Source organism: Ptychodera flava, chromosome 1 (assembly GCF_041260155.1).
Source record: "Ptychodera flava strain L36383 chromosome 1, AS_Pfla_20210202, whole genome shotgun sequence".
NCBI classification, from domain to species: Eukaryota; Metazoa; Hemichordata; class Enteropneusta; family Ptychoderidae; genus Ptychodera; species Ptychodera flava.
The window spans coordinates 1,178,574-1,206,282 of record NC_091928.1 but is presented as its reverse complement, the minus strand read 5'-3'; the positions used below and the strand labels follow the sequence as shown (position 1 = coordinate 1,206,282).

The 27,709-nt window shown below is 38.6% G+C and overlaps 1 protein-coding gene across 2 annotated transcripts in view; it reads right to left on the bottom strand.

Annotated features, from left to right (window-relative positions):
- LOC139116119 (N-acetylglucosamine-1-phosphotransferase subunits alpha/beta-like) overlaps positions 1-27,709 on the bottom strand; it is a 119,580-nt gene that overhangs the window by 90,163 nt on the left and 1,708 nt on the right. For both annotated transcript variants that reach the window (XM_070678776.1, XM_070678700.1), the window contains exons 2-6: positions 22,569-22,654; positions 20,129-20,293; positions 14,411-14,610; positions 12,542-12,609; positions 8,835-8,966 (exon numbers count right to left, since the gene is read on the bottom strand). In XM_070678776.1, the coding sequence (XP_070534877.1) occupies positions 8,835-8,966; positions 12,542-12,609; positions 14,411-14,610; positions 20,129-20,293; positions 22,569-22,654 (651 nt within the window). The remainder of the gene's footprint in view (positions 1-8,834; positions 8,967-12,541; positions 12,610-14,410; positions 14,611-20,128; positions 20,294-22,568; positions 22,655-27,709) is intronic.

The following is a 27,709-nucleotide window of genomic DNA, read 5'->3' as shown; positions in this document are numbered from 1 at the left end:
AAGTAAAATCATAAAAATAATGCTAAAAGATACAGCTAGTGGGGCTTTAACCCTTTCACCACCATGGTTTGGCCCAATTCTATTGATATCAATGGTAATCTTGGACCTGTTTACAGGAAATTGGGGTGAACAGGTTAAGGGTTTTAGACTAACAATATTCTACTGGTAAATGCTTCATAAACTGTACAGAGCAAACACTGTCATATTTTCCATTTGTATTGCCATGTTTGAGTGAATATGACCAACGAACATCTGTCATATACGGACTGGAAAAAATATGACATACGTTGAATGGATGCAGAGGCTCCTTTGTAATCTGTAGTAAATGATATTGATCGATCAAATCCCCAAGGCATCAAATCTCCAAGGCATCAAATCCCCATGGCATCAAATCTCCAAGGCATCAAATCCCCAAGACATCAAATCCCCAAGGCATCAAATCTCCAAGGCATCAAATCCCCAAGGCATCAAATCCCCAAGACATCAAATCCCCAAGGCATCAAATCCCCGCAGCATCAAATCCTCAAGGCATCAAATCCCCAAGGCATCAAATCTCCAAGGCATCAAATCCCCAAGACATCAAATCCCCAAGGCATCAAATCTCCAAGGCATCAAATCCCCAAGGCATCAAATCCCCAAGACATCAAATCCCCAAGGCATCAAATCCCCGCAGCATCAAATCCTCAAGGCATCAAATCCCCAAGGCATCAAATCCCCAAGGGCATCAAATCTCCAAGGCATCGCATCCCCAAGGCATCAAATCTCCAAGGCATCAAATCCCCAAGGGCATCAAATCTCCAAGGCATCAAATCCCCAAGGCATCAAATCTCCAAGGCATCAAATCCCCAAGGGCATCAAATCTCCAAGGCATCGCATCCCCAAGGGCATCAAATCTCCAAGGCATCAAATCCCCAAGGGCATCAAATCTCCAAGGCATCAAATCCCCAAGGCATCAAATCTCCAAGGCATCAAATCCCCAAGGGCATCAAATCCCCAAGGGCATCAAATCCCCATGGCATCAAATCTCCAAGGCATCAAATCCCCAAGACATCAAATCCCCAAGGCATCAAATCCCCAAGGGCATCAAATCCCCAAGGCATCAAATCCCCAAGGGCATCAAATCCCCAAGGCATCAAATCCCCAAGGCATCAAATCCCCAAGGCATCAAATCCCCAAGGCATCAAATCCCCAAGGGCATCAAATCTCCAAGGCATCGCATCCCCAAGGGCATCAAATCTCCAAGGCATCAAATCCCCAAGGCATCAAATCCCCAAGGGCATCAAATCTCCAAGGCATCGCATCCCCAAGGGCATCAAATCCCCAAGGGCATCAAATCCCCAAGGGCATCAAATCCCCAAGGGCATCAAATCCCCAAGGGCATCAAATCCCCATGGCATCAAATCCCCAAGGCATCAAATCCCCAAGGCATCAAATCCCCAAGGGCATCAAATCCCCAAGGGCATCAAATCTCCAAGGCATCAAATCCCCAAGGCATGTGAGTCACGTGACCATGTACAGCTAGGCAAGTGCGTTAAACCTTCAGCTCTCCAAATCTGCCAAAGTTTTCAGCTCATCTCAGAAAGTCTGAGTACCAATACTCAATCATCACCTCCGTGAATACCCAGTCACCCCGCAGACCGAAAATGCCGAGAATCCAACCACCGCAAGGCAAGAAAAAGAAGCAAAAAAGCATCACAGCGTTCACTGGACCTGCTTCTGACCAAAGCGACGGCCAAAACGACACCCCTCATGAACATGAGGCCAGCGACGGGGAAGAACCTTCTCCAGATAAAATCACCATGGAAATGCTCTACAACAGACTGGAAACTTTGCAAACAGATGTCACCACGATCAAAACCAAACTCTTGGTATTATCAGATGTCGAAGATCGAGTAACAAAACTCGAGGAGAGGCAAAACGACTTCGAGAAATCGAGTGAATATGCGGTTACCAAAGCCGACGACAATGAAACCAGGATCGCCTCCCTCGAACAGAAAGTCTGTCAACTTACAGAAAACTTAAAAAACACTCAGGAGGAAAGTATTCGAGCACAACGTCGACTAAGAGAATGCTCCCTCCGCTTCTACGGTGTAAAGGAAGAAAGAAACGAAAAGCCAATGGAGGTTGCCCGACAATTGCTAACGGACAAGTTCGAAGTAAGTGATCACGGAATAGAAAAAGCCTTCCGAGCCCCAGTAAGAGGGAACATCACCAATAATCGGTCACGACCTATCATTGTGAAATTCACTCTACTGGCGAAAAGTCAACAGATATTACGCAAAGCCAAGCAAGCCCTAGTCGGAACAGCAATCTACATCAAACAAGACCTGCTCCCCGCAGATTACAAGAAAAACGCCTGTACCACAAGATCATGGCGCAAGCTTACAAGGACGGAAAGAAACCAATCTTCCGGAATGGAATGCTGTACATCGACGGAGTCAAGTACTCAGGACCCCCACCAACACTCGATGTGGTTTAAGAACCGCGCCTCAGACCACCCATGCGACTGCATGAACATTCGACCAGCAGATTGGAGAGCTACACTGCCACATCATCTTCACTCAAGTCATGCGACAACAACTATCTTTAACTTTTGCCAGAACTTTTTTTATTAGATTTAGAAGGAATTGTTTTTTCTCCTTTAGTCCTTTTCTTATCCTTGTTTTTTACTATTCTATCCCCAAAAAGGTAACAACCAACAGAATGGAAGTAAGTGTGCTTTTAAAATATCCCAATTTCATCAAACATGCAGAAATTGAAATTCTTATCACTTAACGTGAGAGGTCTCAGGGAATTTAAAAAAAGAAAGAAGGTGTTAACATGGTTAAAACATAAGAAGCCAAATATTGTTTTCCTTCAGGAAACACACAGCACGTCAGATAATGAGAAATTTTGGTCATCCCAGGCTTCGGGCGACTGCTTTTATTCTCACGGGACACACAATAGTAGAGGTGTCATGACTATTTTACGCAACTGTAATCATACTGTGAACAAAACACTAACATCCGAGCATGGAAGGTACATTTTGCTAGATGTAACAATTGATGGCAGAAACTTCCTGCTCCTAAATATTTATGCTCCCAATGATGAAAAATCTCATGTTCAATTTACACAGGAACTTCTTGACATACTGTCGTCTCATGAAGTTCAACCAGACACAGAAATTGTCATCGGCGGAGACTTTAATTTTACATTTAATAATGAAATCGACAGATCGGGCTCCAGTGGTCCTAATTGGCAAAAAGCCAAGGAGAGCATTTTGCAACTGTTAGAACATCACACTTTGATTGATATATGGCGAGTATGTAATCCCGGGGTCACTCATTTCACCTGGCGTAGACACAGGCCTTCCATTACACAAAGTCGCTTAGACTACTTCCTTATCAGCGAGTCACTGCAACAAGATATCAGCTCCACCGAGATTATCCCTTCCGTTAGCACAGATCATTCAGCAGTGACTCTGACCTTTGACCCTGTCACCACACCATTTGGTCCGTCATATTGGAAACTAAATACCAGCTTATTACAGGACAGTGTTTACATTGACGAACTTTCCCAAAAGTTTACCCTATGGCTCCAAGATTACGACGGAATAGAGGACAAAGGCCTCAAATGGGACCTCCTGAAATATGAGATTAAAAATTTTCAATCTCATACTCAAAACAAATTGCGAAACTCAAAAGCAACGTATCAATGAACTTGAGGGAGCAGTTTCCGATCTAGAGACCTCCCTCAGGCCAAATGCGTCAGAGGACGACATCCTCAGACTCCAAAATGCAAAAGCAGAGCTCGAGAGGGAATATGACTACCTAACTGAAGGTTCAATTATTCGTTCAAGAGTCAGATGGCATGAAAAAGGGGAGAAAAACAATAAGTATTTTCTAGGGCTGGAGAAGAGGAGGGGGAGAAAAGGGCATATCAAAAGAATCATTGGCGCAAACAATGAACTGAAAACATCGCAGAAAGACATTCTTTCTGAGCTGAAGACATTTTACAGTACTCTCTACTCCTCCAAAACCAATCCAGAAAGGGATATTACTGACCACCACTTCCTGAAAAATGACAACATCCCCAAACTTGGGCACCAGCTCATGAAAAATTGTGAGTCACCAATAACCCACAATGAAATTTACTGTGCCCTCACCATGATGCCAAGAAATAAGACCCCTGGCAATGATGGATTGCCAGCAGAATTCTACACAACATTTTGGCCGACAATAGGGCCAACAGTAGTTGATTCTCTCAACTATGGGTTCGAAAACGGGAGTCTCTCCAACTCCCAGAGACAAAGTGTGATCACACTAATAGAAAAGAAAGGGAGAGACACCAAATACATCAAAAATTGGCGACCGATCTCTCTCATCAACGCCGACGCTAAAGTAGCTGCAAAGTGTCTCGCCAATCGTCTGAAAAATGTTTTGCCTAGCCTCATTAACTGCCAGCAGAGTGCCTTTGTCAAAGACAGAGACATAAGTGACTACATCAGGCTGATAGAGGAAATTCTCTGGCATACAGACGAAAACAACCTCCCGGGAATACTGCTTGCCATAGACTTTGAGAAAGCCTTCGACAGTTTAGAATGGGATTACATTATGGAATGTTTAAATACATACGGGTTTGGCCCACTCTTTAAACAATGGTTCATTACATTTTACACAGACTTGAGCAGTTGCGTTATGAACAATGGTTTCAGTACCGGATATTTTAACATTGAAAGGGGGGTGAGACAAGGAGATCCATTGTCACCCTATTTGTTCATCCTTGCGCTAGAAATATTCTTAATTAACTTGAATGATGACGCCAATGTCAAGGGTATCAGGTCAGGAATAGGTGAATGCAAATATGCCGCATTTGCGGATGACCTGACGACCTTTGTAACAGATGAACAGTCATGTCAGAGAATATTTGAAATGTTGCACGAGTTCCACTCACTCTCAGGCTTGATGGTCAACCCTACTAAAACGGAAGCTATTTGGCTTGGTAAGTGGAAAAGACGCAAGAAAAAACCATTTGGCATCAAATGGCCGACTTCACCAATCAAAATTGCAGGAATTTACATTTCGTATAACCAAGAGTTAAACACCACTCTCAATTATGCAACACCACTCAAGCAGATCGAAGGAACTCTGGGAACATGGAAAAAGAGATCCCTGACACTCATGGGCAAAGTTCAGATTTTGAAAACATTCGCCCTATCACAACTTAATTATGTCATGAGAATGACCACAATAACACCTGAAATTCTTAAGAGATTTGAACAGCTTATCTTCATTTCCTCTGGAATGGGAAAGATAGAATAACCAGAAAGGTAATGGTCAGAGGGGTTTCCGAGGGGGCTTAAAGGCTCCCGATGTGAAAACTACACACAAGCTTATGCGTATAAACCTTATTAAAAGGTATTTAGATGAAAACATAGAACACCCCTGAAACTCTTTCTAGACCATCGCCTAAAATCTGTGGGTGGAAAGTACCTATTCAAGTGTAACTTCGATTTTAACTCACTCAGCCTGCCCCTACCGAGATTCTACCAAGAAATGCTTGAATCCTGGTCGGTATGCAATGTTGAGGTCAATGACTCTGAGATTGACATTACTTGTCAAACAATTTGGAACAACAGAAATGTTCTAATTGGAGGGCATTCTGTCTATAATCCAAAGCTAAGACAGAAAGGGTTTGAATTTATATTCGATTTACTTACCGAGGAGGGGTATCTGTCATGGGAAAAATTAACCAACAAAAACCTCCAAGGGAACGAAGTCCTCCTTCTTTATGGAGCAATCACATGTCTCAGAGTTAGGTGGCCAGAGCCATTGCTGGTTGAACCGGTGTTTAAAGATGAATATGAATATGTGTTTTTTAATTGTAACTTTCGACCCTCCCACAAAGTTACCAGGGAGAGCATCAGAAAAGCCATCTACAGTAAAGAGGAACTAAGTCCAATTAATGAACGATATTATGAAAGAGAATATGACTTTACTGGACCATGGTCTCCCATATATAGTCTACCATTTAAGGTAGCCATAGACACAAAAACACGTGAATTCCAGTTCAAACTTCTTCATCATATTCTGTACACAAACTACGATTTATCTAGAAGAGGCATGGACCAATCACCGCTCTGTTCATTCTGCCAAAACAGCAACGAGACACTAGATCATCTTTTCTACACCTGTAAATTCACTGAGACCTTCTGGAACGAGTTTCACACATTTTTCGAGGCATCTCTCAGTCTGTTCACGAGACATAACTTAAATGAAGTGCTCTTTGGCATTGACGGTTGCTCTGACATTCATAATCACTTGCTACTGTTAGCCAAAAGACACATCTATGCCATGAAAATGAAACAGAGTAAACCACACTTTGCAGCTTTTATGTTGCAAGTGAAATTCAACTACCATCTAGAGTACGAAATAGCTCTGGAAAAAGACAAATTAGAGAGACATTGCAACAAATGGATTTCAATTTTACACAAAATTGTAGATGACTAAGCACTGTACTTCATTTTTATCTTAAGTTCATGTTACTAAAAAAAATGTTACCAATAAAACAATTTTAAATACAAAAAAAAAATCCCCAAGGCATCAAATCCCCAAGGCATCAAATCCCCAAGGCATCAAATCCCCAAGGCATCAAATCCCCAAGGCATCAAATCCCCAAGGCATCAAATCCCCAAGGGCATCAAATCCCCAAGGCATCAAATCCCCAAGGCATCAAATCCCCAAGGCATCAAATCCCCAAGGGCATCAAATCTCCACAGCATCAAATCCCCGCAGCATCAAATCCTCAAGGCATCAAATCCCCAAGGGCATCAAATCTCCACAGCATCAAATCCCCACAGCATCAAATCCCCAAGGCATCAAATCCCCAAGGCATCAAATCCCCAAGGCATCAAATCCCCAAGGCATCAAATCCCCAAGGGCATCAAATCTCCACAGCATCAAATCCCCGCAGCATCAAATCCTCAAGGCATCAAATCCCCAAGGCATCAAATCCCCAAGGCATCAAATCCCCAAGGCATCAAATCCCCAAGGGCATCAAATCTCCACAGCATCAAATCCCCAAGGCATCAAATCCCCAAGGCATCAAATCCCCAAGGCATCAAATCCCCATGGCATCAAATCCCCGCAGCATCAAATCCTCAAGGCATCAAATCCCCAAGGCATCAAATCCCCAAGGCATCAAATCCCCAAGGGCATCAAATCTCCACAGCATCAAATCCCCGCAGCATCAAATCCTCAAGGCATCAAATCCCCAAGGGCATCAAATCTCCACAGCATCAAATCCCCGCAGCATCAAATCCTCAAGGCATCAAATCCCCAAGGCATCAAATCCCCAAGGCATCAAATCCCCAAGGCATCAAATCCCCAAGGGCATCAAATCTCCACAGCATCAAATCCCCGCAGCATCAAATCCTCAAGGCATCAAATCCCCAAGGCATCAAATCCCCAAGGCATCAAATCCCCAAGGGCATCAAATCTCCACAGTATCAAATCCCCAAGGCATCAAATCCCCAAGTCATCAAATCTCCAAGGCATCAAATCCCCAAGGGCATCAAATCCCCAAGGCATCAAATCCCCGCAGCATCAAATCCCCAAGGCATCAAATCCCCAAGGCATCAAATCCCCAAGGCATCAAATCTCCACAGCATCAAATCCCCAAGGCATCAAATCCCCAAGTCATCAAATCTCCAAGGCATCAAATCCCCATGGCATCAAATCCCCACAGCATCAAATCCCAAAGGCATCAAATCCCCAAGGCATCAAATATCGGGGCATCAAATCCCCAAGGGCATCAAATCCGCAAGGCATCAAAACCCCGCAGCATCAAATCCCCAAGGGCATCAAATCCCCAAGGGCATCAAATCCCCAAGGCATCAAATCCCCAAGGCATCAAATCCCCAAGGCATCAAATCTCCAAGGCATCAAATCCCTGGGAGAAATGTTCCTTACCTACAAAGCTAGGGCTGCTGTTCATACACACATAATAGGTTTGCAAATTTATTGAATTTGAGTTGATGCACAACCAGTGAGACAAAATTTCTCATGAATATTCATAAATCAACTTCTACTCTGTTATTGGAGGTCATGACATAGTTGGCAATGCTTCACGGAATACTATGGTACACAATTAGGGTAGCATTTTGGGCTGTAGTAAAAGGGCTTTGCTTGGGAATACTATGGTACACAATTAGGGCAGCATTTTGGGCTGTAGTAAAAGGGCTTTGCTTGGGAATACTATGGTACACAATTAGGGCAGCGTTTTGGGCTGTAGTAAAAGGGCTTTGCTTGGGATACCTGTTAAAGATCCATGTTACAGGACCAGTTATCCACAATCCACCCCTGCATTTTCGGCAACTGCAAAGTTCTATTGTTGTTTAACAGGAACTTCGGTTATAAAAGCTGGCTTATCATAAATCCATGCAAATGTAAAAAAGCCACGCTACTGATCCGACGTGCCGTGTTTGGTCCCAGAATCCCATAAATTTGCCATGTTTCAGGTGTTCATTGTCATTGAATCTTTCATTTGATGTCTGTGAATATGTAGAAACTTAACTTGAGTCAAAAATAACCTGAAAAAATGTTCCGTCTCTTGCCCGAGAACACATATGTTTCAAAATGTGTTCCCTGTACGACCATTTGACCCCTCTTTGCATATGTCATGTAAGTGCCGATCAAGATTTTCAAATTTATCACACGGTCAAAGCGATGCTGTGAGAATTCAGAAACTCCCGTCCAGTGTATGCAAATGGCTGCATCATCAGTAATCCCCACGGTCCTGGAAGTTCCTGTTTAATGACAGAAGAATGATATTTTGTATGTAAAAGCCGGGCTTACATTTTCAACAGCATCCCTGTATTCCATTGGTAACTGATCCCAGACTTGACTTTCCTGTATATCCTTTGGTAGACCTAACATCATTGCTGTATCTTCAAGTATAACACTATGATCAGCTGTCCAATCACTTGTCTGAAATACAGACATCCATAAATTGTTACAATGCTTGCTATGCTCAAAATTCAGGTTTCTGCTACTGTACTGTCCAAATGTAACATTCAAATCGGTGGAAGTAAAATCACATTGTACAAGACACGGAAAACCTGTTCAATGGCATTTCTATGACTCTTGAGACAACTTTACATAATATACTACTTTTCAAGTTTGTTTTCAAACTACTCACACTTCATGCCCTCCCAATAAACTTATTTAGGAGATCAGAATATCAAAAAGCTGAACTGACAATAGTAAACAAAATCTTACAATAGTTACAATCATTTGAGCTATGTGCGTTTGAGAATAAGATTCAATAGTACTTGTACCTTTTAAAAAATAGCGTCAATGACACTGTAGCTCCCATCCTGAACTATTTAGTGTTTGTTCTCTGGTCAGATATTTGAACATGTGTGAAAGGGATAAAGTGCATGAAGTGAAAATACTTAAATGTAATGTACTGGAGACAGTGAAATATGTTTAATGTATTTATTCAGAATATAAAATGGAAAAAACACAGAATAAGATATATTGAATACTGTGATACAACCATTAACTCAACAAGTCATTTACAATGACATGGTCCCCACTTGTAATAGGAGTATTAGTCTTGATGGGGCAGGAAAATGTGGTCATTAAGAAGTATCACTGGAGTGTATATGTTGAGATCTATGGGCACATAGGTCTATGTCGTTGTTCCCAATTTGAAACACATGAGGCATGTCTAAGTTATGGTTTTAAATTGGGAAAAAAGATCAGACCTCTAGCAGTATTGGCCAGCCAAGAAATACATATGCGCATTATAAATGAGGTACAAGAGGTGACATCTTAAGGTCAAATATCCTATCAAAATTAGAGGGTATAGAACTTGTGGTTACTGAGATATGAATATATATGTATAATCAAGGTCAGAGGTCATCGAGGTCACATGACATTTTGAAAAAAAAAATTATATTGCTAATTAATCCCTATTTGCCAAAAAATCAGACCTCTAGCTCTATTCCCTTGCCCAGAATTAGATGTGTACATAATTAACGAGGTAAAGCGTGTGTTGTCATATGGTCTCCCATCCTACTAAATACAAAGGACATAGCACTTGTGGTTACTTATTTATTGACATAAACATATATTTTAGGTAAAAGGTCATCGAGGTCACACGACATTTGGTCAAAAAATTTGTCTCCTATAGTTATCCCTATATACCAAAAATCAGACATCCAGCTCTATTGGCTTGCTCAGAATGAGATATGTGCATAATTATTGAGGTACAGTATGTGGTGTCATGAGGTGTCCAATCATACCAAATATGAAGGGTTTAGCACTTGTGGTCACCGAGGTCACGTGACATTTTGTCAAAAAAATTGTATTGCTAAGTTATCCCTATATACCAAAAATCAGACCTCTAGCTCTATTGGCTCGCTCAAAATTAGATGTGCGCATAATTAATATGGTACAATATGTGGCGTCATAAGGTGTCCCATCATACCATACATGAAGGCTGTAGCACTTGTGGTTACTGAGTTATAGACAAATATGTATATTTGAGGTCAAAGGTCACCGAGGTCATGTGACATTTTGTCAAAAAAATTGTATTGCTAAGTTATCCCTATATACCAAAAATCAGACCTCCAGCTCTATCGGCTCGCTCAAAATTAGATATGTGCATAATAAATGAAGTACAATATGTGTCATAAGGTGTCCCATCATACCATACATGAAGGGTGTAGCACTTGTGGTTACTGAGTTATAGACAAATATGTATATTTGAGATCAAAGGTCATCAAGGTCACATGACATTTTGTCAAAATATCCGAGATATCTGCGTGAATGGATGGACTCACGGATGGACGAACAGACGGACATGACCCAATCTATAAGCCCACTGGACTTAATCCGTGGGGACTAAAAATTGTGTCACTGCATCCTTTTTGCAATATGAATACGATGAGAAACTAAATTTTTATTTTTCGTGGCCTTATACATGGGAGTCTATGGAGATCTGCCCTATACATGGGAGTCTATGGACGTGTAAACTAAAAATATGCAAATTTCACCACGATTTGCCCAAATTTTGGGAAGGTCACTCCTATGCACTTCTATACCAAGTTTCAAATCAATCAGACTTGTGGTTTCAGAGAAGAAGATTTTTTGACCAACAATGGGAGAAAATTACAAAAAAAATCATGACAAATAGCAAGTCCAAGATACTGACCCAAGATGTGCACAATCATTTCATGTGAGCCTAAAGTATTTACATGCTAATTTTTCATGTAATCTGCTCAGTGGTTATTGAGTTTTTTCAATTTTGACTGTTTTTACATTTTTTCACTTAATTTGCATATTTTTGGCAATGACAACTTCATTTGAACAAAATCTCATCTACAGCCCATCATCTTGTACACACCAAATATCAAGATGAAATGTACAGCGGTTTTGGAGTTTGTGATGTTGACGGACAGACATACAGACATACAGACAAACATACATACAGACATTTCCCTAGCCTATAAGAATAGCTTCCATTGCCATATATACATATGGCTATGGGAGCTAAAAACACATTGTCCTTTGGTATCTGAATAGCTGTATGAAGAATGATTTGGTTCCAATCAAGGTGGAGCTGCATGTCGCTAACATAGTTTTTTCAAAGGAATTTTTCTAATTTAAGATGACAAGGAAACCCCCTCATACTATATACCATATTTTCAGAAAGTAGAGTCTAAAGTTTAGTATGGTAGCAAAAGTTTACTTGAAGGATGAATATATGTATATTTGGGGTAAAAAACCTCACTTTTGGTATTACTTTAAGTAAAAAACTTGACACTGTTTTCTTAAATGGAATATTTCACTTGAAAGGAGAGTATATGTAGAAAAAAGGAGGGTTGAAAGACTGACACTCAAAAAAGTGATTAGCAAAATCATTATAAATGTGACAATTTTATTGCCAAACAAAATAGTCGTTTTTTATGTTACATTTTACGAACATAATGTGAAAATTTCAGAAAATTTGAGTCAACCAAAGTAGAGTTAAATTCTTTGGAAATCTTGAAATTTGGAGAAAAAAGAAGCCGGGAAATTTGACAATTTGCAACATTTGCATAAATTAACACTTTTGTATCACACAATGTACGACTGCTTGATAAGCTAAATGGTGAATCCAACCAATATTTTAATTACAAATTAATTAAAGTTGCATGAATATTTACAAAACAGTGATTTTTGAGCAAAATACATTATGTTGGTAGCAGCACACCCTTAAATTAAATGCTCATTGCATTTTTAAGAAAACATTAGTCTACCCAATTCCACAAGATGTCAATACAATTAAACTGTCAACAACATTGAAAACTGTGCATTCGAAGATAAATAAAACTTATAATTATCTGAAATGAAATTTAACCATGGTTTACCGGTAGCCTAAAGTCATTGTTATTAAGGGTTACTGTGGACCTGTTCACAGGAAATTTGGGTGAACAGGCTAAACCAATGCAGTAAAATGTTGCCGTGATGAAAACGAAAGAAATTTGCAAAGATTTTCAATAATAGTAACTTACCAAGAATCCCCTCGAAACTGATACATTTTGACTTGAAATTACCAAATTCTCTCCAGACGTTACACTAACTGTAAAAAAAGAGATTCAAAATCAGTTTTTAGACTATTCAATTTCAGAATTATTACAATATTTCCATCTCACACATCATTGTCAAATAATAATTTCATTAAACTATTTTCACTGATTACATACTCTGTTATTACATATTCTGTTAACTGGTGTAATTGGATTTTTTAACTCCTTTTCTGTAATTTACTTTTTATTTTTCTGTTTTTGTATATGGATTATTATATCTGAAATAAACAATAATAATAATAATAATAATAATAATAATAATAATGTCCTACAGTCACTTACAATAATATGATAACTTTTCATGTATTTGATTCAGTGAGTCAATGGCTGTTTTGAGATGGTTCATTCAATGTAAACCATATTTGGTTAACCACACAACTAAAACCTTATGACATGCTGCAGATCAGCCCAAAAGGTTTGTCTAGCTTCTATAGACTATAGTATAATATAGTAGCTAATAAAAACAGGTTTCTTATAACAGGCTATAGAGATAACATGTAAGTTTTACAACACAAGGGAGAGTTTGTTATTCTGATCAATTATAAAAGGAGTGTGTACAGTGTGCGAAATTAAGAGAAAATAGCTTCAGGTCATAAGGACCTGCACCAAACCAAAGCTTCAGGTCCTTACGGAAAACTGCCAGTCCTCAATAAATGCAGTTGTTAAAGACCATGAAAGTCAACTTCTCCACCAATACTATGCTTTTGAATTAGACTAAATGTTGTAATATTTAATTTTTCATGTCCTTTTATCAATAGAGTCAGTAAGTATTCACTCAAAAGGACTATTGTTCACATAGATTGCAGAATAGTGTAAGTGAATGATCATGAATCATTCATCTACATGATCTGGAATCTGAAAAAGATCACAGCCCTCATCTTCCTCACTGTCATGCATGTTTTCCACCACAGGGGTGGGAGACTATGGGGCTAACAGGAGAATTTGACATTTTTTTCTAGCCATGTCAAATCCCCCACTCTCGGACTATAAAATGATGTCAAACACCCAGGGGCCAGGGAATACAGGCTCATGCACTGGCTACATGTGAATGATGTAAATGTAAAACGTCGCAAGACAAAAAAATACTATGTTGCAACATTGTCAACCCTCCCCATCCCTCCCCGTCTGGCGTACCATATAGATCGAATTCCCCACTACCTGCAGGACACAAAGTGCGATCAATATCCCCTGTTGCCCCGCACTCCCACGGTGGAAAACATTGATAGGTGCAGGGCATTCAAGTCTGAATCATATGATTAAGAGTCAGTCATCATCTGCATCTGTTACAGGTCTTGACGATGAAATTTTCATCATTTATTCCAAATTTCAGTCGGTCATAAGGACCGACATGTTGCTAAAAACATTCGGCCCGACGAGAAATCTCTTGGTCTCGGACCGTCGGACCGACGTTAATTTCGCACACTGAGTGCGTACTTATTTGCAGGAAAAACATGTTGAAGGCTAGCAGGTTTGATAAAGCATTGGTCGTATTACCTGAAAACTGCATATTGTCTGCACCTCCTACTATGTATTTTGGCATATATATAGTGAATAACAAACATGCGTTTTACTTAGATTTTGTCCAAAACCATACAATGATAACTGATTTATAAATATAGGGATCGAAAGATAAAATCAAAAGACGATAAATTTGCCTATACAGCTTGAACTTTGTGCACGGCATCTGAATTGAATCTATGGTCACTCTAAAAGGGCGTTAGCTGTTAAGAAAAATATCTTTATACTTGAAGGACAAATTGAAAAGTGCTATTTTGGAGAAAAGTTGTAACATACCACTTTGTTTCCATGGAAACTGAATGACCGTGTAATTTCTGTTGCTTTCTGTTACCATGGAGATATTATAGATGCGCACAGCTGATTGTAACACAGGATTTTCTGCTTTCAAATGATTTAAGGTGATATTACTTGGTAAAGTTGTATCAAGAATCAGAAAGTTGGAAACAACACAGTCTTTAAACTTGCACTTGATTTCTCTAGAATGAAAAAATGAAAGAACATGGAGTGAAAAAAAAAGCTTGTATCAATGACATTGCTATACTTGCAGCAAGTAGAGAGACACACCATACTTTGATGTGCAATGAGATTAAATAAATGAGAATAGCGCTGATCGCAAATGATGTCACTGTTCTGTCTCATTAATATGCATAATAAATATTCGTCCGCATTTTCCAGATGAACGACAAAAATAAAACCTTCGACTGTTAGAATGGCTATTTAGCGTCCCACTTATTTGTATGCATTGATGACTGAGACTACAAGCTGCAACAAGAGCCGCGCATACAATGACAGAATTTTCCGAATTTCAGCATATTTTTCCAAAAGCCGCGCGCGTGCAGCTATATTTAGTAACAAACCTGAAATCGCGATCAACGCTATTGTATGATGAATGTCATCTCATGACATTGTCTATCCTAGGTTCTCACACACGCATCTTACAAGAATTCAATTAGTAAATCTGCTTGCCTTATAAATGGTGCATGAGAAAAGAAAAACTAAACATAGGGCCAAAGTCCCTGAAGCTACTATAGACATGGATACAAAATTAAGTATATCCTGACTGTATGAAAATATCTCACTAAGGTCATCCTAGGGACTTGTAAACCAAATATTAAAGTTGTCTGACCAGAGGTTTTGAAAAAACAACCAAAAATGGAAAAAAAATCCTTTAAAATACAGATTCTAAGTTGGGTTATCCCTAGGGACCTGTATACCACATAACAAAGCTGTCTGACCGGCGGTTATGAAGATTTTTTACAAAAAAATGCTTTTTTTGCACTAATTTGCATATTTTCAACAATATCAAAAAATTAATAAAAATAGTTTCTCAAAATCATATACGGGTATTTTATCTGCACAACAAATATCAAATCAGTAAGTACTGCAGTTCTCAAGATATTTGAGTGGATGTCATAAAAAACAGCATATCTGTCAGGTTATGAAGAATCTTCAGCTGGTTATCTTTATCAGTATTTTCATCCTATTAACCAAGCACATTTTAACTTTCAAATTAACATTGCAAATAAGTTTTGTTGAATAAGTTGAGCCTGTAGGTAATCAGAGAAAGCATACAGAAGAGACAAATGTTTGAAACTTTAGAAGTTCAAGGTCATCAAAAGCATTATAAGGAATCATGTAACACTTTCATTGCAATGTTTACACAGATTGCATATTTGCTTTAAATAGCACATGAGGAATCTTACAGCCCAGCTGTACCATAAAAACCCTACCACTTTGACGACTCTTTTAATTGACCACTCTATTTTTTTTCCTCAAAAAGTAATTTTATTTAATCCTTACCAAGTCAACCATAAATGGAAATTAGAACTTTCTCTATCTCTATTTATTTGACCACCCTATCATGACAAACTATTATGAGCAATTTCTTTTAGATATCATTCAGGGCACATGAAATGACGGTTAAGAATATGTCAAGGTTGGGATTCAGGAAAGTTGCCTTTACATATTTTAATCCTCCAAGATGGTAAGCATTTCTTTTCTGGGTGAATTGATAGGGTTTATACAAAGTACAAGAATTACATACAATGTAAGTCAAATTTTGACCAAAAGTGGTAAAAAAATTTCTTAAAAATACACATTTGCATATTTCATCACAATTTGAACAAATCTAAGTTGGGTTATCCCTAGGGACCTGTATACCACATAACAAAGCTGTCTGACCAGCGGTTATGAAGAAGATTTTTTACCAAAAACACCTTTTTTTGGCGTTAATTTGCCTATTTTAGCAATATCAAAAAATTAAAAAAAATAGTTTCTCAAAATCATATTTTTCATCTACACAACCAGGGTTAGCGGTAGGATTTTCAAGTTAGTAGCCACGCTTACTAAGTGTGGCTAATTTGGTCCTAATTTTGTTAGCCACACGCAACTTTCATTAGCCATATATACTAAACCAGATATGAACTTAAAATGCTCACGTGTTTCATTATATATTGCAGTTATGTGTAAATTTGAACCTTTGCCACATGTTTGCAACTTCATTGAAAGTATTATGATCAACATAATGAACAATAATCACCGCTGATTCAAGTTCTTTGACTGCTGTCATTGTATCACCACTTTATATAGCAAGTGTAATTACCGTTGGCCAAGTCCTTCAAGCCATATATGCCGAGCTGTGAAAGCTCATTAGATATGCAAATCATAAATCAGCTGACATGAAAATGTGAAATGACTTTCAACATTGTTTTAACCAGGTATAGTCATCCCTGTGTTAGCGCTGGGTTTGGAAAGCTGTTAGCCACTGTGGCGAATAGTTTCAAAGTTTATTAGCCACAGACAAATTTTATTAGCCACACATTTTTACGAAAACAAAGCTTTCTATAGGCCTAATGCTATAATCTCCAATGTCGGTTGCATGCACAAGAATAAACTATCAACACATCAACCTTCTATCCAATTGTCTTCATTTTAACAATGGAAATTGCTTGATTCTGGACCCCGATGCACGATGTAGCCCTGCGTACGATGCTGTGTGTTCCGCTACAGCTAATCGCCCCGCTCACCACAAAGCGAGTGAGCGGGGCGATTAGCTGTAGCGGAACACACAGCATCGTACGCAGGGCTCGAACCCGATGCAAATCGACAGCAGCACGCAACGTTGAGACCACGATTAAAAGGAACTGCAACACGGAAGGTTGGGACCGCGATGCAAATCAACAGCATGACAGCAACACTGAATGTTCGGACTGCGATTAAAATAGCAGTTTGGTTACACGTTATATTGCGTTACATCAGTACACGTAGCGTCTTTGTCACGTCATACAAGACGTCGCGTAAATGTGGCACAGACGTTCGGAACGTCATCAAACGACACGTCCGAGTATAAGCCCCTGATCGTGTATAAGCCCCCCTACTGATTTTAGAGGATTTTAGAAAATGCATTACATCCGTGTATAAGCCCCTACCCTAGTGTAACTCAACTACAGAAAGGTTAGGAGAGTATATTTGGTCATTTAACGTGGTAAAATTAATTTTAGATAATAAAGAAACTATTAAAAGATGTTAAAACAATGGGAAATTGCTTGATTCTGGACCCCGATGCACGATGTAGCCCTGCGTACGATGCTGTGTGTTCCGCTACAGCTAATCGCCCCGCTCACCACAAAGCGAGTGAGCGGGGCGATTAGCTGTAGCGGAACACACAGCATCGTACGCAGGGCTCTGTAAAGTAAAGTGAAGTAAGCCTTTATTGAAATCATATCCCCATTGGGGATCTTGATCATAAAGTGCAACTTACAGGTTTTGCAAAATCAACAACAAAAGAGTATATATAGATGAGGATGTACCATTTTCATCGATATTTTACTCTTTTTCATTTTTATTTAGGTCTGAGTTCAAACAATTTTCCCAAATCACATAATAATGATTTGTCTGTTCTTGAAAAATGTTTATTTGTCTCTGAATATATTTTTACAAATGTTTAGTTTACTTGAACATCATGTCTACTGTGTGTAGCCTTTGCAGTGAGAAAAGAAATATATCATCTCATGTGTCTCCTATATATATATATATATATATATATATATATATATATATATATATATATATATATATATATATATATATATATATATATATATATTATATATATATAGGAGACACATGAGATGATATATTTTTTTTCTCACTGCAAAGGCTACACACAGTAGACATGATGTTCAAGTAAACTAAACATTTGTAAAAATATATTCAGAGACAAATAAACATTTTTCAAGAACAGACAAATCATTATTATGTGATTTGGGAAAATTGTTTGAACTCAGACCTAAATAAAAATGAAAAAGAGTAAAATATCGATGAAAATGGTACATCCTCATCTATATATACTCTTTTGTTGTTGATTTTGCAAAACCTGTAAGTTGCACTTTATGATCAAGATCCCCAATGGGGATATGATTTCAATAAAGGCTTACTTCACTTTACTTTACATGCTCTTACCAGAGTTATTAAAACCCAGATACAGAAAGGTGATGAGCATATAATAGATCATTACAGTTAGTAAAATTACTTTTCCGATCAGAAAAACTATTAAAAAGGTGTTACAACAATGGGACATTGAAGTTCCCGCGACAGCATCTTAGGAAAATTGCACGTTTTGCCAGTACCTTCATGAATCTCTGTCCCTCCGTACCCCCTTTACCAAAATAGAATAGTCCCACTCCGCACATCCGCCATTGTTACATGTATTCTCACTCAAGGCCACGATGCAACGTTGGTTTTCCTTCTCTAAATATGCAATTTCATTTGTTTGACACTATTATCCTTTCATCAGTGAAGAGTTTTTACCGGTGACTATTACAGCTTTCACTGCTATGTCATTGTTTTCACAAGATGAAGACCGTTTGATATTGCAATTTCGACTTGCTTTTATGTGCAGTCAATGCACATGTCAGTTAGTTACCACACTATGCTGTTGATCGACAGCATGTACACGTTTTTGTTTCACGTTTATGATTAATGTGGAAATTTCACTGAAATGTCACAGATCCAGGGAATGTGTAATCAGTTTGATTTGATACTGCGATATGAAATACTGTGTCAATAAAGCTCGGAATCGTCGCTGAGTTTTGCTGCTTTTGGCTATGGTTGTCTATCTCAGTATCAACGTGATCGGAATGCAAGTTCATGGAGATCGCGAGAATGTAATTGTCAATGTTTTCTGTATTTTGTCTTCCTTTACAATTTCTAGTAAGTACTTTAAATAAAGAGTTTTCTATGTTGTCTTTAGCATATCAGTGGAAAAGCATTAAGATTTAGACTGTTTAGTTTTATCAATTTCGACTATAGAAATCAGCTGTCGCCACTCTATTGAGATCGTGGCGATTGCCGATGGGTTTTTGTTCGCCACAAACAAGTTTTAGTCGCATTTTGCGACTGTGGCGACCTCTACCGCGAACCCTGACAACAAATATCAAATCAGTAAGTACTGTGGTTCTCAAGATATTTGAGTGGACGGACGCCTCACAAACGGACATACATACATACATACAGACTGACGCCGGACGGACACCCATCCCAATAGCTTCTATAGAAGCTATTGGGATAGTCTATAGTAGCTAAAAATGTCAGTTTTGCTTGAATATCAGTTGCAAAGCAGACACAATGTATTTTTTCATGCATAGCACAGGTTGGGTTCTCTTTTTGGTAAATATGTCAGAAATCCCTTCATCATTTGACGTGGCACAACTTTTCAAATTAATAATTTCTTATTATTTTTGAATCTGAGGAAGTGATTTTAACATATCTGTAAGTTGAGATCAGCGGGATGACTCTTCAACCTGGCAGTCTTTAGCATGCCATATATTTAACCTGTTCAACCCCAGTTTCCTGTAAACAAGTCCAAGATCACCATTGATAACAATGGGTTTGGGTAAAACCATTGTGGTGAAAGGGTTAAGGTCTATCTATGTTCTCTGTCCATGTTTATAAATTACATAGAAGTATGAGTAATCTGTGTGAATAAAAACTTACTTGGTTTGATTACCATCAAGATACACACCACTAGTTGTGTGAGATTCGAGTGTATCATTCTTGAATTCCAACTGAGCTTTTACTCTTTTTAAATCCGCTAACAGCTGAGGATCACTTCCATTGACCCAGGTATATACAACATCAATAGGAACTGGAAGACACATCCTATAAGAGACATAGACAGTACAGAGACATTAACCCAGGTATATACAACATCAATAGGAACTGGAAGACACATCCTATAAGAGACATAGACAGTATAGAGACATTAACCCAGGTATACACAACATCAATAGGAACTGGAAGCCACACCCTATAAGAGACATAGACAGTACAGAGACATTAACCGAGGTATACAAAACATCAATAGGAACTGGAAGACACATCCTATACGAGACATAGACAGTACAGAGACATTAACCCAGGTATACACAACATCAATTGGAACTGGAAGACACATCCTATATGAGACATAGACAGTATAGAGACATTAACCCAGGTATACACAACATCAATAGGAACTGGAAGACACATCCTATAAGAGACATAGACAGTACAGAGACATTAACCCTGGAATACACAACATCAATAGGAACTGGAAGACACATCCTATGAGAGACATACATGTAGACAGAACAGAGACATTAACCCAGGTATATACAACATCAATAGGAACTGGAAGACACATCCTATAAGAGACATAGACAGTACAGAGACATTAACCCAGGTATACACAACATCAATAGGAACTGGAAGACACATCCTATACGAGACATAGACAGTACAGAGACATTAACCCAGGTATATACAACATCAATAGGAACTGGAAGACACATCCTATAAGAGACATAGACAGTACAGAGACATTAACCGAGGTATACACAACATCAATAGGAACTGGAAGACACATCCTATACGAGACATAGACAGTACAGAGACATTTACCCAGGTATACACCTGGGTTACTGTCCACAATCACCATTTATAACAAGTCATCATTGATGACACAGTCCCCACTTGTTAAGGTTCAGCAAAATGCCTGTCACATGACTATTATGCAAATAATGATAGTGAATTGTGCACAGTTGGATTTTCCAATATCAGGACTTTCAGAAAATATATATACTTTATTGGGGTTTGGGACTTCTATAACTGAGAAAAAAAATAAAAATCTGTAAGTTGCTGTGAGCAATGTAGCTACCTTAACCCTTTTCCTGACAGACAGTATTAAGACTATTACTTCCCCATCAGCCAAGTCAGTAAAAAGCGGTATTGAGCCCAAACATGACGTATTTTCACCCGCTTGGCTTGGTATGTTATAGCATCTTTCGTCCAAAAAAATCAAGTTTACAGTAATTATGTTTTCAACAGCCTTCAAATGTACAGTATTATGTTAAAATACACCATATGGAATATGTTGTGTTTCATTAATTTTAACCATCTTGACCTGGTGGTGAAATATGGACTTGGCAGGAAAAGGGTTAAGTTTCTTTGCTCTTTGCCGCTACTATTTTTGATGTGAAGCAGCAAAAAGTAAAAAACAGCCAAAATAGAGATGGAAACAACTGTACATCTTATTTAATCAGATTAATGAAGATATTTGTACGACAGATCTGAACTGGATCATCTGCGTGAACCTACATGCAGATTGCAGATATCAAAATAAGAGTATGGTCTTACGGTGTGGTAACAGTATACAGGTACATGTGTGTTGTGTGGAAATAGAATACCGAGTGTTGTGTGGTAATAGTATACGGTACATGTGTGTTGTATGGGAATAGTATGTGTGTTGTATGGAAATAGTATACATGTGTGTTGTATGGCAATAGTATACATGTGTGTTGTGTGGAAATAGTATACATGTGTGTTATATGGGAAGAGTATACATATGTGTTGTATGGGAATAGTATACATGTGAGTTGTATGGGAATAGTATACATGTGAGTTGTATGGGAATAGTATACAAGTGTGTTGTATGGGAATAGTATACATGTGTGTTATATGGGAATAGTATACATGTGTGTTGTATGGGAATAGTATACATGTGTGTTGTATGGGAATAGTATACATGTGTGTTGTATGGGAATAGTATACATGTGTGTTGTATGGGAATAGTATACATGTGTGTTGTATGGGAATAGTATACATGTGTGTTGTATGGGAATAGTATACATGTGTGTTGTATGGGAATAGTATACATGTGAGTTGTATGGGAATAGTATACATGTGTGTTGTATGGGAATAGTATACCGGTAAATGTTTGTTGTTTGGGAATAGTTAGTATACATGTGTGTGGTGTGAGAATAGTATACATGTATGTTGTGTAGGAATTCAATTGTATACATGTACTAGCTGTTTGACATGTAGAAGGAGACTTCCTATCCAGATCAGTCTGAGGTATTTTGTTCATTGGCGTCTTTAGGGTATGAAAAGTGCCTACCTTTCTTGGAAAGACTTGGAAACAATGTTGTCAGAGTATATACTAAATAAAACTTCATATTGCACTTTACTCCATTCTAAAGCAACCTATAATGGGATAGAAAGAGAAATGGTGAATTAACTATAAACATATGAAGTATACACAAACTAGCAGTTAAATTTGGAAAACACTGACAGTTGTAAAACATTTCTTTTCAGAGCTCGAAATTTTAACTTTTTTCTGGCCATCTGCGCAAGACACATCTACATCTACATACAAAGTATCAAGTCTGTAAGTACTTCAGTTCTCAAAATATTTGAGTGGCGGGACATTCATACATACATACATACATACATACATACATACATACATACATACATACATACATACATACATATATACATACATACTGTACAGGGTTCGCGGTAACGTTCGCCACAGTCGCAAATTGCGAATAAATGTCCGATGTGGCGAAAAAAAATTGCTACGCCTTCGCCACGCGTGGCGAAAGCTCGTGACCGGGTGCCGTGTTGGGACATTGACCCTAGACTTCTTCGAAAGTTACGTCAGTCCTGCAATCCCAGACCGACTGTTTTCCCGAGGGACCAAGAATTTCGACATGCGGGTGTTCATTGTGATCGATCCAAAACATGTACTGGATTATTTATGTAGCCAACAATTCTAACAACTAGTCATTTTTCTAAATAAGTGTACGTTATTTTCCACAATCCAAATTTTCCAGCATGAACGCTGCAAGCATCGTGCGAAACATTTGACCACGTACGTCGCGTAAGGGTGCAAGCATGAAGGGTAATTTGAGTTCACTCCGGCCAGCATATAGCAGCCATAACGTATTCCAAACAGCGTGCACTATCGTTAATCACGCCGGTTCTGTCACTTTTAACGTATCAAAATAACCCATAGATGAGTCAGATTATCAAAATATTCAGTCATTTAAATATCTAGCCTTAGGAAAAAAATAATTCGTTGCTCTGTCGTACGTCAACCGATGATTGACGGCAGAGTTCCTGAGCATGCAACTGACAGACTGAAGTGATGGCGTTGTAGTTTGACCAGAGCTAAAATGAGCATGCGCGAAAAAGTTTCAAGATCCCCAGTTTGTATACTCCGGTCCATGTACTGTTTGGGTAGTTTCGAGACACCCAAACAATGCAAATACTTTACGAATGCAGCGTACGACGATGCGGCTTGCGGGCAGCGACAAAACAGTTTCTATTGATTGTTCTCAGCTGGGAAAGAAACTAAGTTTAAAATAGCGTCTAATTTATTAAAAAAAGAAATAAGCAAGCCACCGAGAAGAGAACAAAGACAGACGAACCACGGTCTAGACCATGGTTGAACAAATTACATCAAGGTTTTTGTCTGTGCATGGAAGTATAAAATGTGAGACTGCAGATGAGTCCGTTGATCCTAGATTTGTCATATTGACGAACTGCTCTTTTGATTTTTCACTGAGTTTGCGAATTTAATTAATTTTCAAAAGCTAAGAAATTTTTTAATACCAATAGTTTTCTTTGATACTTTATGAACAATGCTTTGCATAGTCAGGCAATCACTGTAATTTAATCCAGATCACCAAATATTGGTATATACAGCAGTTTTTAAATCACATAAAAAATAAAAGAGAGGAACAGTCATGGCCAATGATTAGACTTTGATGATTTTTTCATGACATGTTTGCAAGTTTTGTTCCAAGAATTCTCTTTGTTGTTTGTGTCATAATAATGTCCCTGTCTATAAAGAGAGGGGTCAATTTATTCACCCGCACTCATGAAATTTAAATCTGAACGGGGTTAAGACCAATTTTTGTTTAATACATATTTTTTAATTGAAACACAGACAACTTTCACAAAGGACCTGGAGTTTTACTGTGCTCCTGGTCCTTATTATCTGCTGCTATAAAATTAGCAGAAAATGTGCTCAGAAGTTTATCTGTTGAGGAATCCTTAAAGTATGTACAACAGCCCTGGCCCAACATGTGGATAATAAAGTATAAACGTTATTGAAAATAGGGTTTGTACAATTTGTATGTGAAATTGATTTGTTGGGTGTGGCTAATAAAAATTGCTTGTGGCTAAAAAAAATTTGATCATTTTAGCCAAAGAGAATGACTTTTCGTATCCGTAGATTTTGATAGAGTCCTGAGTTTATTGGAGAGTGCTACGGACTGAGATAGATCAGTAATTTCTCAGCCTTGACGGAATTTTAGGGTCAGTGCAGTTTGCTCCGAGCTGAGACATTTGATAATTTTTGTACTACACAGATATTTCAAATTGCTGCAAAGTGATTGACTTTTCATATCTGTGGACTTTGATAGAGTCCTGAGTGTATCTGGAGAATGCTACGGACTGGGATAGAGTAGTAATTTCTCAACCTTGACGGAGTTTAACGTCAGTGCAGTTTGCTCCGAGCTGAGACTTTACTAATTTTTGTACCTATACATAGTGTGTCGGATATTGCAGATTGCTTCAAAGTGAATGACTTTTCGTATCTGTGGACTTTGATAGAGTCCTGAGTGTATTGGAGAATGCTACGGACTGAGATAGAATTGTAATATCGTAGCCTGGACAGATCAAGTTTTAACGTTACTGCAATTTGCTCGGAGCTGAGACATTTTGACTGTTTCTCCATACACACTGCGTATTGCATATTGCAGATTGCTGCAAACTATTGACTTTTTGTATCCATGGACTGTAGATAGAGTTCTGAGTTTACTGTGGATGCAACGGCCTGACATAGATTTGAAATTTCTTTACATGGCCGGAATTGTTACCTTGGTGCAGTTTGCTCCGAGCTGAGACATTTTATAATTTCTGTTCTATACATAGTATGTCAGATATTGCAGATGGCTGTAAACTATTGACTTTTTGTATGTATGGACTGTAGATAGAGTTTTGAGTTTATTGTAGATGCAACAGACTGCGATAGATTTGAAATTTGTTTTCATTGTTGGAGTTTTAACCCTGGTGCAGTTTGCTCTGAGCTGAGACATTATTTCATTTTGTACTATACATAGCTTGTCAGATATTACAGATGGCTGCAAAGTGATTGACTTTTCATATCTGTGGACTTTGATTGAGTCCTAAGTGTATTGGAGAATGCTACGGACTGAGATAGATCAGTAATTTCTCAGCCTTGACGGAGTTTAATTCAGTGCAGTTTGCTTCGAGCTGAGACTTTAATAATTTTTGTACCTACACTTAACATGTTGGATATTGGAGATTGCTGCAAAGTGATTGACTTTTCGTAGGTGTGGACTTTTATAGAGTCCTGGGTGTATTGGAGGATGCTGCAGACTGAGACGGATTGGTATTTTTTTAGGCTAGACGGAGTTTTAACGTTAGTGAAGGTTACTCGGAGCCGAGTCATAGATTGTCGGATATTGCAGATTGCAGCACAGTGAAACTGAAGACAATAGATAGCCTTGAGCATGTTGAAGAATGCTTGGAATTGAGATGATTTTGTCGTTTCTTAACAAAAAAGGAGTTTAACGCTATATTGCAGGTTACTCAGTTCTGAGACAGTTAAATAATTTTGTTACACGCATAGCTGGTGCGGTCAGATAGTACAGATTGCTGCAAACTATTTTCGTGTCACAACTACATGCTACTGTAATCTTTTCAATTCATGGATGGTATTCTTGCGTCAACTTTTCAATCTCATAATTTGACGAGCAGCATCAGAAAGTTGGCATAAGGATGGGAGCGGATAAGATTTGGACGCCCATAATGAGATTTTTTTAAAAGTAATATTGACGTCGTAGACGGTCAACTCAGTCTCAAGAACTCATGGCAAGACCCTTTATTTCATTAGCTGTAACTCTAACTAAACTATCAAACGTTGCAAACCAAATTTCTTAGCATCGTGTACGATTTGTACAAGTCATAAGAGTCCGTAAACAGTCAATTTCTCTATAGTTCTAAAAGTCTATCAGTGCCAGTGCATACCATAAGTATCCGCTGACCTCCCTCCGAGCTCAGACATTATCTCCGTTCTGTGACGGAGCAGGTCGTACAATTTGCATAGTTCATTGCGCAAGCGAAGTAGACATACAATCTACAAGGTTTTGTCGCTTTACCTTGTAAAAGAACCTTATTCTTACTGGGTACCAGTCAACTCGCACTTTTCCCAACCCGTCCAGAACCAACTCGCCCGATTCCAACTCGCCCGATACCAACTCGCCCGATGCCAACTCGCCTGATACTATTTTGCAATTTTATGAGTACCTGGTACGTATAAAACGTTTTATTTCTAACAACAATTATTTCTAACATTACGAACCACAGGTGCGGCTTGAAATATGTGCCAACACGGAAAACTTTTTATTTGCGAATTTCACGTTTTGCAAATCTCTTGAAAGAATAAATTTTGTTTGGCTTCTTTACGTATAGGGATAGTTACTGCGTACTGGCTCACTTCTTTAGGAACAGCAGGACCGTCTTTCACAAGTTACTGGCCTGGCATGATATGAAAATAGCTGGCCTCGGGCCATCGGGTAAGCGTACATGGAATCTACAACACCCTAGCTCAAAACAACGGGCGAGTTGGTATCGGGCGAGTTGGAATCGGGCGAGGTGGTATCAGGCGAGTTGGAACCAGGCGAGTTGGTTCAGGGCGGGTTGAAAAAAAGTGCGAGTTGACTGTAATTCTGTTTTACTTTACCAACCCTTTTGGAAGCTGAGGAAAAACCCTGTCGCCAAATAGAAAACTTTCCCCTGAAAGGAATTTATTTATTTTCCTACAACCAAATACGTAATCAGTGATATTTTAAAAGTTGTACGTTACGGTCAAAAGGCAGAGAGGAAATTCTTCCGTACTGATCATGATTTCCTGTATTATTATTATTATTATTATTGTTATTTTGTGGTTTCCAAAGCTTACATAAAACGAAAAAGACTAACATTTTGACAGGACAGGAAACATCAGCTGAAAGCCATATTAGAGGTGTTGCTAAACACATATTTTCCGCTGCAAAAATTTTTAATATTTTATTAAGTTCACAAGATTAATTTTCAATTTTGATATGAGGGTCAAAATTATCTCCATGGCAATTTAGCAAATACACTCAGTGTGACAGTTTCCGGACGACCTCAGTTTTCGGACATTTAGTGACATGCTGTTAGTAAAACTCACTTCGCTCC